This window comes from Mauremys mutica, chromosome 2 (assembly GCF_020497125.1).
Source record: "Mauremys mutica isolate MM-2020 ecotype Southern chromosome 2, ASM2049712v1, whole genome shotgun sequence".
NCBI classification, from domain to species: Eukaryota; Metazoa; Chordata; order Testudines; family Geoemydidae; genus Mauremys; species Mauremys mutica.
Window position 1 is genome coordinate 63,883,731 of NC_059073.1, and position 13,276 is coordinate 63,897,006.

Below are 13,276 nucleotides of genomic sequence, written 5' to 3' on the forward strand. Positions count from 1 at the left end.
CCTATTTAAAAAACTGTGTCTTATTTCTAAATTGAGTTCATCTGGCTTCAACTTCCAGCCTTTTGTTCTTGGTATCCCTTTTTGAGCTAGATTAAAGAGTCCTTTTGTACCTGGAATTTTCTCTTTGTAAAGATATTTAAAGTCTGTAATCACATCCCCTCTCTGTCTTTTTCTTTCTTTCTTTCTTTCTTTCTTTCTTTCTTTCTTTCTTTCTTTGATAAGCTAAAGTTTGTGGTCTTTAAGTCTTTATACAGCATTTTCTCTAGTCCTCAAATTATTTTTATATATCATTTTGCACCTTCTCTGATTTTTCAAATGTGGACTCTTGGACTGTGTGCAGTATTCTCGTATTGGTCTCACTTATGCCATAAACAGAGGTAAAATAATTTCCCTCCTCCTAATGTTTGATCTGAGCATCAATGGCATTCATGAATTTATCCCCCCACCTTTATGCCTATACAGCAACTGGGAGGTGTGAGTGCAGCACGTATAGACATACCTGAGGTAGCTTTGATCTAGTAGGCTCCTCATTGCAGTGTATACATACATGGTTGAGTAAGAGGTTTAATGTCTTTCCCATGGTCATACACGAATTCTGTGGCAGAACTGAACATAGATTTTCTGAGTGTTATGCTAGTGCTTAACCCAGGCGTAGGCAACCTATGGCACAGGTGCCGAAGGCGGCACACGAGCTGATTTTCAGTGGCACTCACGCTGCCCAGGTCCTGGCTGCCGGTCCGGGGGGGCTCTGTATTTTAATTTAATTTTAAATGAAGCTTCTTAAACATTTTAAAAGCCTTATTTACTTTACATACAACAATAGTTTAGTTATATATTATAGACTCATAGAAAGACCTTCTAAAAATGTTAAAATGTATTACTGGCACACAAAATCTTAAATTAGAGTGAATAAATGAAGATTCGGCACACCACTTCTGAAAGGTTGCCGATCCCTGGCTTAACCCATAAGATCTCCTTATATTTGAACAGGTTTGGCACAGGCTCCTGCATATATTGCAAGATGAATATTCTCTGAACATATGCAAATAATTTTAAGAACAGCTGAATCCTTGAGAACCAAACCAGGTGTATTTTGTGGGCGGTTTCCCTCCCAGCTGCTATTAGGGGTTGCTCTCTCCTGGGGCTTCTGTGAATAGCAAAATCAGGTTAGAAGCCCTCCCACCACAGGGAATGAGGAGGATATGCCTACCCTTGAGCTGGAGATGTAATTTCCAGCCTGAGCACATATATGCATGTGGCTCTGGGGGCAGTGAGACAGGTACAATCCCATCCAGGACCCTAACTACATACTCTAGTGGCTAACCTATACTGTGAACCACACAGGCTATTTTTAGCATGCTAGCTTAATCAAAGCTAGCACATATATATCTACTTGAGCTGGAAATTACACCTCTAGCTGCAGAAGTTATACAGTATAACCAGGGCCGGCTCCAGCTTTTTTGCCGCCGCAAGTGGTGAAGCGGGGGAAAAAAAAAAAAGATAAAGCCGCGATCGGCGGCATTTCAGCAGCAGCTCAACCGCGCCGTTTCATTCTTTGGCGGCAATTTGGCGGTGGGTCCTTCGCTCCGAGAGGGACTGAGGGACCCGCCAGCGAATTGCCACCTAAGACCCGGATGTGTGCCGCCCCTTTCCATTGGCCGCCCCAAGCACCTGCTTCCTTTGCTGGTGCCTGGAGCCGGCCCTGAGTATAACTATTTCAGTAAACACCACAAAGTAGCCAAAATAAGTGTGCTGGTACAAAAACTATGTAGCATCATGCAGAGCCACTTACTATTACTTGGATGACACCTGGCACATTATTACCCTATTTGGGGATGGAAAGAAGATGATTTTGGGGGGTATAATTTGTATTAGACAAATTATAAATGACTATGAAGGGGATTCTTTACCACCGTGCTGGAGACAGCCAGGCAAGATGATGTAGTTCTAGCTAGATTTCTAGGTCACACACTAACTAATCACAGCCTGGCTATTGTGGTAATGCACCGTGTCTAGTTCTAGCGCTGCCTACTGCTCTGTAACAAAACTAATCCCAGTAACAAGAACCCCCCCCCCCAGGCTGAAATCACCCCAGGGCCGGCTCCTTTGCAGCCCGTGCAGGGAGGTGGCTCAGGGCCGTAGCGCTGACAGGAAAGAGGCGGATAAACGCCCCCGCGCCCTCCTGGCGAGGGAGGTGGGTCACGCTGCTTTAGCCTGGCCCGCACCACCGCTGTGCGGGGCGGCGGCGGCCCACCCCTGCCTGAGCGCGGGCAGTGACCCGGCAGGACCCGCCGGGCCGCGCACCTGGTTCCCAGTTCGGTGGCAGCGTAGGCAGTGGCCTGGCCAGGGATACTCCCTGCGCCGGGGCGGCTTCCGCGCGCCACCTCCCGCCTTTAGAAACTGAATCTTGGGAACAAAAACGTTCAAAATATGAAGAGAAAAAAAATAAAAACTAAGTCTCCTTCGAGCCGGAATCGAACCAGCGACCTAAGGATTCCCGCAGGCAGCTCCTCTACAGTCCTCCGCTCTACCAGCTGAGCTATCGAAGGGACATGGGAAAAGCTGCCTCAGACACACACAAGAGTCTTAGACGGGCGAATTCTAACTCTGAGCATGCGCACTACAAGTGAGCGGTGCAAGATGGAGCAGAAGCATCAGAGCCAAGGGCCGCTACTTGCCGCGGGCTCCGCTCGGCGCGTGGGCAGACTCGCTAACTGCATCCCGCACCCGCGGCTCCGGAGCGCGCTTCCCCAGGGGCGGGAAAGCTGGGGGAAGAGGGAGACCCCAGCCTCTGCCCCCTCCCCCAAGCTCTCGCGGCTCTTTCCTGCCCCCGCCGCCTCCGCCCCGGCCCTAGGGCGGATGTTTTGTTGGCTCCTACGCCGTATTGTCTGAGAGCCGCCTGCCCTGGCAGTACCCCCGGCCCCCTGCCCTGGCCAGCGCGGCCTCTGCTTCTCCCCAGCTCAGCTCTGTCTTTCTCCCCCTTGTTAGCTGTGCAGGGCCCATGTTTTCACCTGCCCCCAGAGCTGACAGATGTTTGTCAGACAGGTTTTGCTAAATCATGGCTCCAAATTCCCACGTGCAGACCGTTGTTTTAGCCCTTGCCTTTCACTGCGTCCCGTCCTCTGAGGAGGGAAGAGCCCTTACTGCTGTGCAGTAGCCATTGGTGGGTGGGAGTAAGGCCTGGCCTACGCAGCTTTTGTAGTGGTATAACTATTTACCAATATACCAGTCAAAGCCCTACCATGGACATGGTTGGAGTGGTGACTTATGCCAGTATAGTTATTCCTCTTTCCATATGGAAATGCTATACCACTACAAAACACTTTTATATCAGTATAACGGTGCTCACAGTAGGTGGGCGTCATATCACTTTATCAATATCAGCATAATTACAGACCCCTCTGTAAGATCAGCTGTTTAGATTGCAAGCTCTGCAAAGAGCTGATCTCATATTTGCCTTTAAATAACCTTCCACACTTTTGATACTATATAAGTATCCTCTAGCTCTTCCTGCTCCCTCCAGCTCTACCTGCTACATTATTCATCCTAAAGGCAGGTTTAAACTTAAAATGCTGGCTCAGCACAGCTGCAACAAAGACATTACACCAACAAGAGAGCTTCTCCTGGTTAATCTACCTTAGCAAGTAGTGATAGCTATGTTAACGGGAGGGTTTCTCCTGTCAACATAGCACTCTTTACACCGGGGACTAGGTTGGTATAACTGAATCGATCAGGAGTAATGTAGTTCTACTGATGTAAGTTTGTAATACAAACCTGGCCTCTGTACAGTGTTACCCTAATGCCATATTTAGTAGTTTGGGTAGAATAATACTATATATCTCTCTGTTCATAACAAAGAATTACTATTCAGGGCCAGTGGCGCAATGGATAACGCGTCTGACTACGGATCAGAAGATTGTAGGTTCGACTCCTGCCTGGCTCGGGTGTTCTTTTCTGTAAAACAAGTCTCTTGAACCATTTTCTTTCTGGTATTTTACTGATTGATTACAGCCTGCCTGGGAGAAACTACTGTTATAGCTAACGTTCCAAAACGACTTTCATTATAATTTACTAGTTTCACTCCACAACACTCTTAAAACCCCCAAACGTCTCCTTCTGACCTGAAGCTTCCTGTTCTTGGTGTCAGGCGACTGGAAAACCTTTTGGTTTCTGTAAAATACTTACTGCTGTTTTTTAATTTCTCTTTTGTAAAGAAACTTGCACTTTTTCACTTTAAATTTGGCATTTTTGCCCTTTACAGTTACATTTTCATAGTGCAGCCATCACATATTCAAATCCAGCAGCACAAGTTCCCAATGAAGAAGTCATGAGAATTTGAAAAAAAATAACTTTATGAAGTTATAAATACTTGAATTGGGTTTTGTGGGCATGCAGTAAATCAGGAATACACACAGAGAGCCTGCTATTCCAAACTACTTCATAGTAATTTCTTCTATCTGTAGCATGGCTTACTCTGGAGTGAGAGTTCTGTTCTATTCAGATACTTCACTTAGTACTGTAGGACAATTTACTAAAGTTGTAAAAGAAAAAAAAAGCTATGATCTTCATGTAAAGATGATAGAGTGCTAAAACCAAAGCTCTAACTGCAACATTTATCACTGATAATGGGGCTTGTTCACTGTAAATTTATGGAAAACTTTATTAAATCTACAAATATTTGGTATTTTGAGTATTTCTTACCATTTCAATTATGTTAGCTTCCTGATCAAAAATGATTCTTCTTTAAACATACTGAAAATCTCACATATACTTTAAACATTTCTTAGAATTAAGGCTAAGATTTTGTCACAGAGGTAATAGAATCTGTGACATTTTCTACTTCAGCCCTGGGGCTCATCTCTAAACCATGAGGCAGCAGGGTACCCTAGATTTCCCAGCCATAGGGGGCAGCAGGGGCCTAGAGTTCTAAGCTGCTGGCCCTGCAGCTCTGAGCTATCATAGGTGGCAGGGGAGACCCTAGTACACTCAGCTACTGTAGACAGTCGGGGGGAACCCCAGAGCACCAGCAGTAGTGGGTGCTGAACTCTCCACATTTTGTCAGTTTTTTAAATAAAAGTCAGGGACAGGTCAGGGGCAATAAACAAAAATAATTTGCAAAATACTTCTATATTAACTAGACTTCTTATAGTAATGTTCATAACATAAAACAAAGATCAGATAGTGAATGGGGGGGTCTAGGAATGAAAAAGTAAACTGCAGGTTAGTAAATATATAATATGGTCTGAATTTCTAAAGAATAACAAATCATCACCATGGAAAATAATTTATCACATAAATATCACTTACTGGATTCCCGGACCTAATTATTTCCAGCTATACTTTGTTTAATTAAAGATGATAGGCCAGATCAAAGATCAGTCAATGAATGGACCTATACTTTTTTAGGATATGGCCTAAAAATATTTATTTTCATAAAATAGCTGGGGGAAAAATGAAACCCAGAACTCACCTCTTGTAGGTGAACTTTAATAGGCCGTTGCTGCCTGAAAAGCAATACTTTTGTTTTTAACAGTACATGTTCCTGGTTTTCATTTTCTATTAGGCCAAGAGTTTCCACGTCAGTATTTTTTTAACTGCTACCTAAAAGAAGCCCATGTTTTCCCCTACGTTTCCCAAAAATAAGTACTGCTCTTAGGCAGCTGACTTTTCTAGAGGGATCTGGTATGCTTTTAAAATTTTCACCTTTCACAGCTCATTATGCAATCCCTGAATTTGTTTGAAAGAATGCACATTTGTAATTATGGGTAAATGGGTAAAAATACTTGAGTATGTCTTGCAATTCCAATTTACCAGTTCTATTTTAGGCCACTGTTAAATTGTGAGCGGGGAGTTCTGTTGGACATGCAGGCATAAAGGTAACATGGCTGTTCAGCCAAACAACTATGCGTTTCCTCCTCATATTCAAAATAAGTGTTTCTTCAATAAGCCTGTACAACTGAGTTGTATCAGTCAGAACAAAACACACGCTGTCGAGCCAGGCAGGAGTCGAACCTACAATCTTCTGATCCGTAGTCAGACGCGTTATCCATTGCGCCACTGGCCCACGGCTGAAGTAAAAAATATCTGACTGTCAAGTAAGGGGACGAGGAAAGATGCTGGTAGGGTCCGGTAACCCCCATCCACCCTGGGACACCCTGTGGTGCAAGGGCCAGACGGTCACCCCGCCTCCACCCCAGACCGGGCGCTGCAGATACAGGCACAGCCCTTCTCCCCCGCCCCGAACACTGGGAAGGCGCAGGGCGCCCAGCCGGGAGCGACTAGTGCCCGGCCAGGGTCTGTGGGTGGGACCCGGATGGGACCCCCTGGCGCATCGCCCTGGGTCACCAGACCCGCTCAGCGGCCATGCGCATGCGCCTTGCTGCACTAGCAAAACGGCTTGCGCACGCGCTGTTAATGCCGACTCTCTCAGCTCTAGTGTGGAACTCGGGTGCTACGCTTCCATGTCCCTTCGATAGCTCAGCTGGTAGAGCGGAGGACTGTAGAGGGAACTGCCTGCGGGAATCCTTAGGTCGCTGGTTCGATTCCGGCTCGAAGGAGACGTCTCTTTTTTTTTCTTCCTCATCCATCTTTATCTGCGCTTTAGGACGTTGATTTAATGTTGCGGCTCACAGTACTGGCTCAGATAATCGGCCAACATATGCCATGTGTAATACCTGTGCAAAGTTATAGGAAATAGATAATAGTTTTAAATATTTTATCAAAATGAGGCAGAGTTGCTTTTTGTTTGTGCTGGAAAAGGACATTTTTGGATCTCTTGTTCACAGAGGCAGGCTGCTCAGCACTTGTAATTATAGATGGACTCCCAGTGCAAATTTCAGTCCCAATCCAAACTTTTGTAAAATGTGGGAAAGTTTGGATGCAATGATTTTGTTTGGGCCCAGCTCTACTTTCAATAGGATCTACTCCAAACAAACAAGCAAAAAGGTGGTGGTGGTAAAAATGAATGTTGTGTTACCTTTATGTGAAAATCAAAATCTAATAATTTGTTGAAAGGAAAAAAAGGCATACTGTTTTTGTGCCATGTTATAGTGTTAACATATATATTAAATTAGCTAATTTGTTAACAGCCTAGTGTAGACCAAAAGAGAGTGCCTTGCGTACACTAGTCTCTGAACTTGGGTTAGGGAACAGGTGTTAATTAACACGTCAGGTAACATCTTTCAAATCCTAGCCCAGATAAAGAGAATCAGCAGAGGCAGTAGTCTGCCTACACAGAATAACTTGCAGGATTGAGGCCTTTAATAGTAAATTCTTCAGGACAGAATCTGGGCATGCACACTGTGAGTGATATCATAATACAAATAATAATACATTCTGTTTTCTTATCTCTGTTATTATTGGTGGAGTCTCCTTTGTTATGCCTAACCATAAAAACTAACAGTTCTGCAGATCACCATTTCTTTGGTTCCTTCCTTGAAGATGGCCATCAAATATGAACAAGCTACTTGTTCTGTGGCTATCAGTCTTGCTCTAAGGAGTTTGGGAAGTGAGAATCTGTTAATCTCCTCCCAAAGTGGAAGAGTATGTTGTAATCTAAACTAAGTGAGCTCTAAGGGTATATCTACACAACAAGCACAGCAGTGTTGCAGCTACCCTGCTATAGTGTAAACACATGCTGCAGGAACAGAAGGGGTTTTCTGTCACCGTAGTAACTCCACCCTCTCAAGAGGCAGTAGCTAGGTAGATAGAAGAATTCTTCCGTCAACATAGATGTGGCTACATTGGGGCTTAGGTCTCCTTAACTACATTTCTCAGCCAGGGGTGTAAATTTTTCACACCCCTGAGCAACGTACCTGGTTTGACCTAAGTGTTAGGTGTAGATCAGACCTAATAGCTCATGAGAAAAAAAAACTACAGATGCTACTCCCACACTTTGGTCTTCCTTGCCACTTAGCAGGAATGCACTAGACAGTTTTTTCATTTGAATTTTATACAATAAATCTGCAATGCCAAGTATATATTTAATTGTGCATATGTTTTGTCATTCAATCTTCCTTGATAGCTCTAATTCTGAAAAGAGGAAAAAAACATAAGAATCCTTGACTAAAATTACACCAATATCTTAGATATCAAATCTTAAGGAAAGGTAAAATAATGAAATTAAAGCCCACAGACATATTTGAAAAATGTCTCCTATTAAACGGTTTATTTTATTATGTATTTATGTTACAGGGAAGTAAAGTGCACAAAAAGTTTAAACAGCAAGTTACGTTTTTGCTAGTTTTTAATCTTTAAAAATATTTCTCCCATTTTCTGTTTTGTGTGACCTGGGTATGAGTCATTTTCCAAACATTCAATAGAACAGATCTCAATATAATAGATCCAGCCAAAACAGTTGCTGCTCAGGTAATTTCCAATCACTTGATTGGACTAAATAACATTGTACGGGGGGAAAAAATCCCTCACTTTAGCAGGCATAGAAATGTTTGGCATCTTGTGCTGCCACCTTCACAAAGGCAGAGTTCCCTGTGTGAAATCCTTTGTTCACTGAAGACAATAGGAGTTTTGCCATTGACTTCGATAGAGCCAGGATTTCACCACCTGACTCCTCAGGCTCTTTTCATGAGAAAAACACTGCCAGCCAATCCCGAGTATTATTGCATGGGCCATTGACTCCCCACAACCAGTAACTCAGGAAAGAGTTGGAGTAACACCTCTTGATGCACAGTATATGTGAGAACTTTAAATAATCGAAGGGATTGTCTACATGGGAAATTTGCCAGATTTCCCCATCTAGATAAGTAGCATCCTGCACTGTAGAACAAAGAAGGCATTTGCAGCTGAAGTTCTGGTTATATTTTTTTTAATGCATTGGGTAGGTTCATTTGCCACATGCCAACTTTTCTGCGAAGTAGCTCCTCTTGGGAAAACAAAGTTCTTTTAGAATTTACCAGCTTGGAAAGTCACTATAGACATTTTGGATGGATCAGGATCTTATTGGTTATTTTGGCTGTTACTAGAACAACTTTTTCTTAGGGTAGAAACATAAAGGTAGTGCTGTAATTCTTACACATAGGGAGTCTTTATTGTTCAGAGAGTGTTTGACAGCCGGATTTCAAATACATAGTATTTTTCATACAAATAAACGCAACACTATAGAGCAAAATATTTGCAACTATAAGCTTTCAAATGATTAATAGTAATTCAACTGGACTTTACATGGAAGCAAATCATGTAGGCATCATTGTTTCCACTTTAGAACACCTTCTAGAAAGCAAACAAAAGCAAAAGAAAATTAAATTCATATTTATGGACCAAATCTGGACATCCTTATTCAGTTTTTATTATGTCCTCATATAAGCAGACTCTCTGACTTTACTGGGACCTGCAGGTGCCCAACACCTCTGAAAATCAGATTGCCTTTATTTAACTGCCTAAATGTGGATTTAGGCACCCAACTTTAAAAAGGTTGACCATAGTTTTTATCAGTCTAATAGTGTCATTTTAGCAAAGACACATTCTTTCAGAGGCATATCCTGAAGCCTGTATTCAGAGTTGCTGGGTTTTTTTGACTTAGGCTGTAACAGTGCATAGTGATCCTTGCAGACAGAGCCCCACTTAAGACAGTGGGGCTCCCTGCAGATGCAGCCGTTGTCTGTGTGGATCAGAATGCAGGATTGGGGCCTAAATTCTTTCTCAGGCATCCTTTCTCCATTAAGAATGTAGTAAAAATTACAGGATTTAAGCCAAGAGCCAAGAACCCTTTGAAGTCATTGGGAATCTTCCATTGATTTCAGTTGACTTTGGATCAGGCACTCAGGCCTAGATCTTCAAAGTATTTAGGAGCCTAACTCCCAGTCTGGGCTTTAGCCTTTGTTTATTACCTTTGGGTCTGATTTGCTGCAACCATAGAAATCAATGGTGAAATTCCCATTGATTTCTATGGGAGCAGCACCTGTAAGATGATTTTTATATATACCATGTGTAACTTTCATCTAGACTTTTAACTGGATACATTTTCACATTTAATTCTAGGCAGGAAACAGTCACTAGCATTTTCACACTTTCACAGTAAATTATTAAAATAAATTTGAAAAAGTGTACTTAGAAAACCATATACACAGCATGTGTAATATGTATCTGTATAGGGCCGGATTCTCCATTCCGCCACAGTGGGTTTATATTGGCTTCAGTGGTGTTACACCAGCATAAAAACAGTGTAAAGGAGTAGAACATAAGGCCCACAGATATGTGTGTGTGTATGTTTGATGATGATGTATGAATGTATATAAATACAGTGGGCTGTATTCTATCCATAAGATATATGCATATACATCGCCCACTAAAATCAGTTGCAGTTGAATGTGCATACCTTGGGACAGAACTTGACGCAAGGGAAATAATTATGTGCTGCATATGTGAAGGTAGCATAGGGCCTTATAGAAGTAAATTGGAGAACTATCTCTGATTACAAGGGTAGAAGTCGCTATAATGCCTGCACAGCTTTATGGAGATATATATTAACTGAGTGTTAAGGGGTTTTAAAATATTAGTGTATCATAGGAACTTTAAAGGAGCTTTAAAGAAGGTAGTATTTAATGACTTTGGAATTATAGTTACTGATTTTAGCTGTATATTTAGCTGCAGCTGAATGGCATTTGATGTGAAAGGTGGGAAGAGGAGGAAGAAAATGTTTCACAACTACAGAATCCAGTTTTTAAGACAGAAATCATTTAAACTTTTGACAACCAATATATTACCTGGTTTCTATAATTTAGTAGCGTATTACATCCTCCCCAAGTCTGAATTGTGAAAAGAGGAACCACAATAGCAAATGCACAGAACCGGGGTGTGACAACGACTGATGGAATATTTTCAGTACAGAGGATATAAACTGCATAAGGATGAAGCTAAGATGTCAAACCAGCGCAGTGCTAAGTTCAAGATTTCTGAACTAGTGCTTTAGCTCTTACAAACTAGGGTCTGACTCTTCTCCCGCCTGCTCCAGTTTTACCTTGGTATAATCCATTGCCTTCAAAAGAGATATACTTCATTTGCTTCAGCGAAGAAAGAAGAATCAGACCCTAGATATGTATACTTTAAATTAAAACCATACAATGTTTTCTTGTCTCTCTGATGAGACATTCATAAATTACACATTCATAAATTACAATTTCAACCACAAGAGTTTTGTGCAGCAGTGCACTGCTAGTAAAGACTATATTTTGACTTAAAATGGAACTTTAAGTGTATTAAAGGACACATTTATTATTAACATATAACTTGCCTGAAAATTGTCTACACAGAATGGTTTACATGTCTAAGACGTGTCAGTACCATGGAATCAGGGCTGGAAATATCTTACAACAGTGTGCTGGTTAAACAAAGCAAAGAGAGCCTGCTTCTGGAATACAATTTAAACCTGATTGGGTAATTATTATATAATGTGAAGTGCAATACATGTATTATAGACTTGTAGCAAAGCAGAGGGTGGGGGAAATGGTCACTGGATCAGGGCAAGATTGTTAAGAGAAGCAAGTCCTATCTTGTTCTGCCTCCCTCTGCCAGGAAGCTACCTCCTGCCCTTTCAGCATGATTGCCTCCTTCTCTTCCTGTCAATTCCTGACCCCACCCCTCAGCCCATTTTTTGCATGTCAGTAGGACAGTTGGGAAAGAACAAGTACAAAGCCATCAGTAAGGGGAATAAGTAGGCAGGCAATGGTCTGTTGACTCGGCTGAGGGTCATCTTCCATTCTATCCCAAAGGAGTTAGGGAGCCGAAAGGTAGGGAGGTGGAGGAGCCAAGGGTTGCATGAGGTCACAGGCATACTCCCAATTAAAAAAAACAACAACAGAACTTTGATATGTGTCTCAGATTGATCAGTCCAAGAAGAAGGAGAAATGCAGCTGCCAAGTCTTACAACTGGCAAATAGGGAGCATCAACCATCCACATCTGTGTGGTATTTTCCTGCCGGTCTCCTGCTTCTGCTCGCGTGCAGGTGCTGTAATGCACATGCGCAGAATCAAGACACAGAGATCATGTGCATTTCAATTAGGAGATTAATCTCCTGGGTTTAGGTTGAACTGCCTTCTGACTGTTAAGCTCTTGGGTGTGGGATTCATGCCCTGTACCAAGCAGTTGACTCAGCTTCTTTACTGCTCTGGTCCCATTCCCAGCAAGCTTCAGTCTACTAGGCAGATTAGTGCTGTCAGGGAACACTCCCTCTTTGCAAAGTCAGACCCTTCCTGATACCTACCGTTCCTTTGCTGTCTATTGAAAACACTTCCATCGTTTCCTCAAAGGAAGCAATAGCATTATAAATGCAGTCTCTACCCTAAAACTGGGTGGCAAACTAAGAACATCACATTGTCAGACAATGACAGAACTGGTGCCTTCTTGAGTGGACTCAAAGCCCTAATCAGGGAAAGTCCTTACTTAGGTGAGGAAAGGGAGCTTCATTTAAGGGGAGATGAGAGAGAGGAATATTATTGTATTGAAGGGATAGCTTGAGCTCAAAAGTGTTAACCCCCTTCAAGGGCAATATGCTAATCAGTATAACAGTATGCTAACGGTAAGTATCTCAGTGCAGAACACAGAGGATGGGACTGTTCATTTTGAAGGCCCCGTGAGTTAAAGAGTCTGCATCCACAGGAAATTACATTCAAGTTATCTTTGCCTAACTTAAAAATCAAATACAAATATGGAAAAAAAATGCAGTGCTTTTCAATTAGCTTTTCTGAACCCTCTTTGTGACATTCCTACTTAGAGAGCAAACTGCAATCAGACTGTACTTGCTCTTGCTTTATGAGTCTGTGTGATAGCTGCGATGGCCATCTCCGATTAGTTGAGTTTTCTCATTTGCATTTGTCGGCTGAAGTATGATTGGAGTTTCTCCATCTAAATCAAACAGAAAAAAACAACCCCCTCTAAGCACCGTTGAATTGATACAAAAGTCAAGCTGCCTTTCTTGATAGAATGACTTAGCAAAAATAGTAAGATCTAGTGTACTGTAGCTTTCATCTAAACCCTTTTAGGGTCCAATCCTGGATGAGTAAGGGTTGCAGGATAGAGCTCTAAATGGCCGTAAGCATACTCAACAGAATTCTATGTTTACTAATACTTACACTAAGCCTGTGTATACTTTACCCGAATGTTCACATAGGAAGTTATGTTGCTATATAAACCAGTGTGCCACATACTCCTTTTTCAGTTTGCTTATTAATTATTATTATTATTATTACACCATGATTTTACCTGATGCTTTACAGAGATTAAAAAGACCATGATCCTTGCCCCTAACATTTACAGTCTAAG

The 13,276-nt window shown here is 42.2% G+C and overlaps 1 protein-coding gene and 4 non-coding genes across 5 annotated transcripts in view; 2 read left to right on the plus strand and 3 right to left on the minus strand.

Moving 5' to 3' along the window:
- Window positions 1–2,459: 2,459 nt before the first annotated feature.
- On the minus strand, window positions 2,460–2,549 carry TRNAY-GUA. Its single transcript is given in 2 exon segments — window positions 2,460–2,495; window positions 2,513–2,549. It is a non-coding gene; the product is annotated as a tRNA-Tyr (tRNA).
- Window positions 2,550–3,870: 1,321 nt separating this feature from the next.
- On the plus strand, window positions 3,871–3,943 carry TRNAR-ACG. The gene has a single exon. It is a non-coding gene; the product is annotated as a tRNA-Arg (tRNA).
- A 2,048-nt stretch (window positions 3,944–5,991) lies between these two features.
- TRNAR-ACG lies at window positions 5,992–6,064 on the minus strand. The gene has a single exon. It is a non-coding gene; the product is annotated as a tRNA-Arg (tRNA).
- A 402-nt stretch (window positions 6,065–6,466) lies between these two features.
- Window positions 6,467–6,557, plus strand: TRNAY-GUA. Its single transcript is given in 2 exon segments — window positions 6,467–6,503; window positions 6,522–6,557. It is a non-coding gene; the product is annotated as a tRNA-Tyr (tRNA).
- A 6,207-nt stretch (window positions 6,558–12,764) lies between these two features.
- Window positions 12,765–13,276, minus strand: part of DNAJC5B (DnaJ heat shock protein family (Hsp40) member C5 beta) — a 35,057-nt gene continuing 34,545 nt past the window's right edge. The window contains exon 5 of the mRNA XM_045007236.1: window positions 12,765–12,859. Within this exon, the coding sequence (XP_044863171.1) occupies window positions 12,765–12,859 (95 nt within the window). The remainder of the gene's footprint in view (window positions 12,860–13,276) is intronic.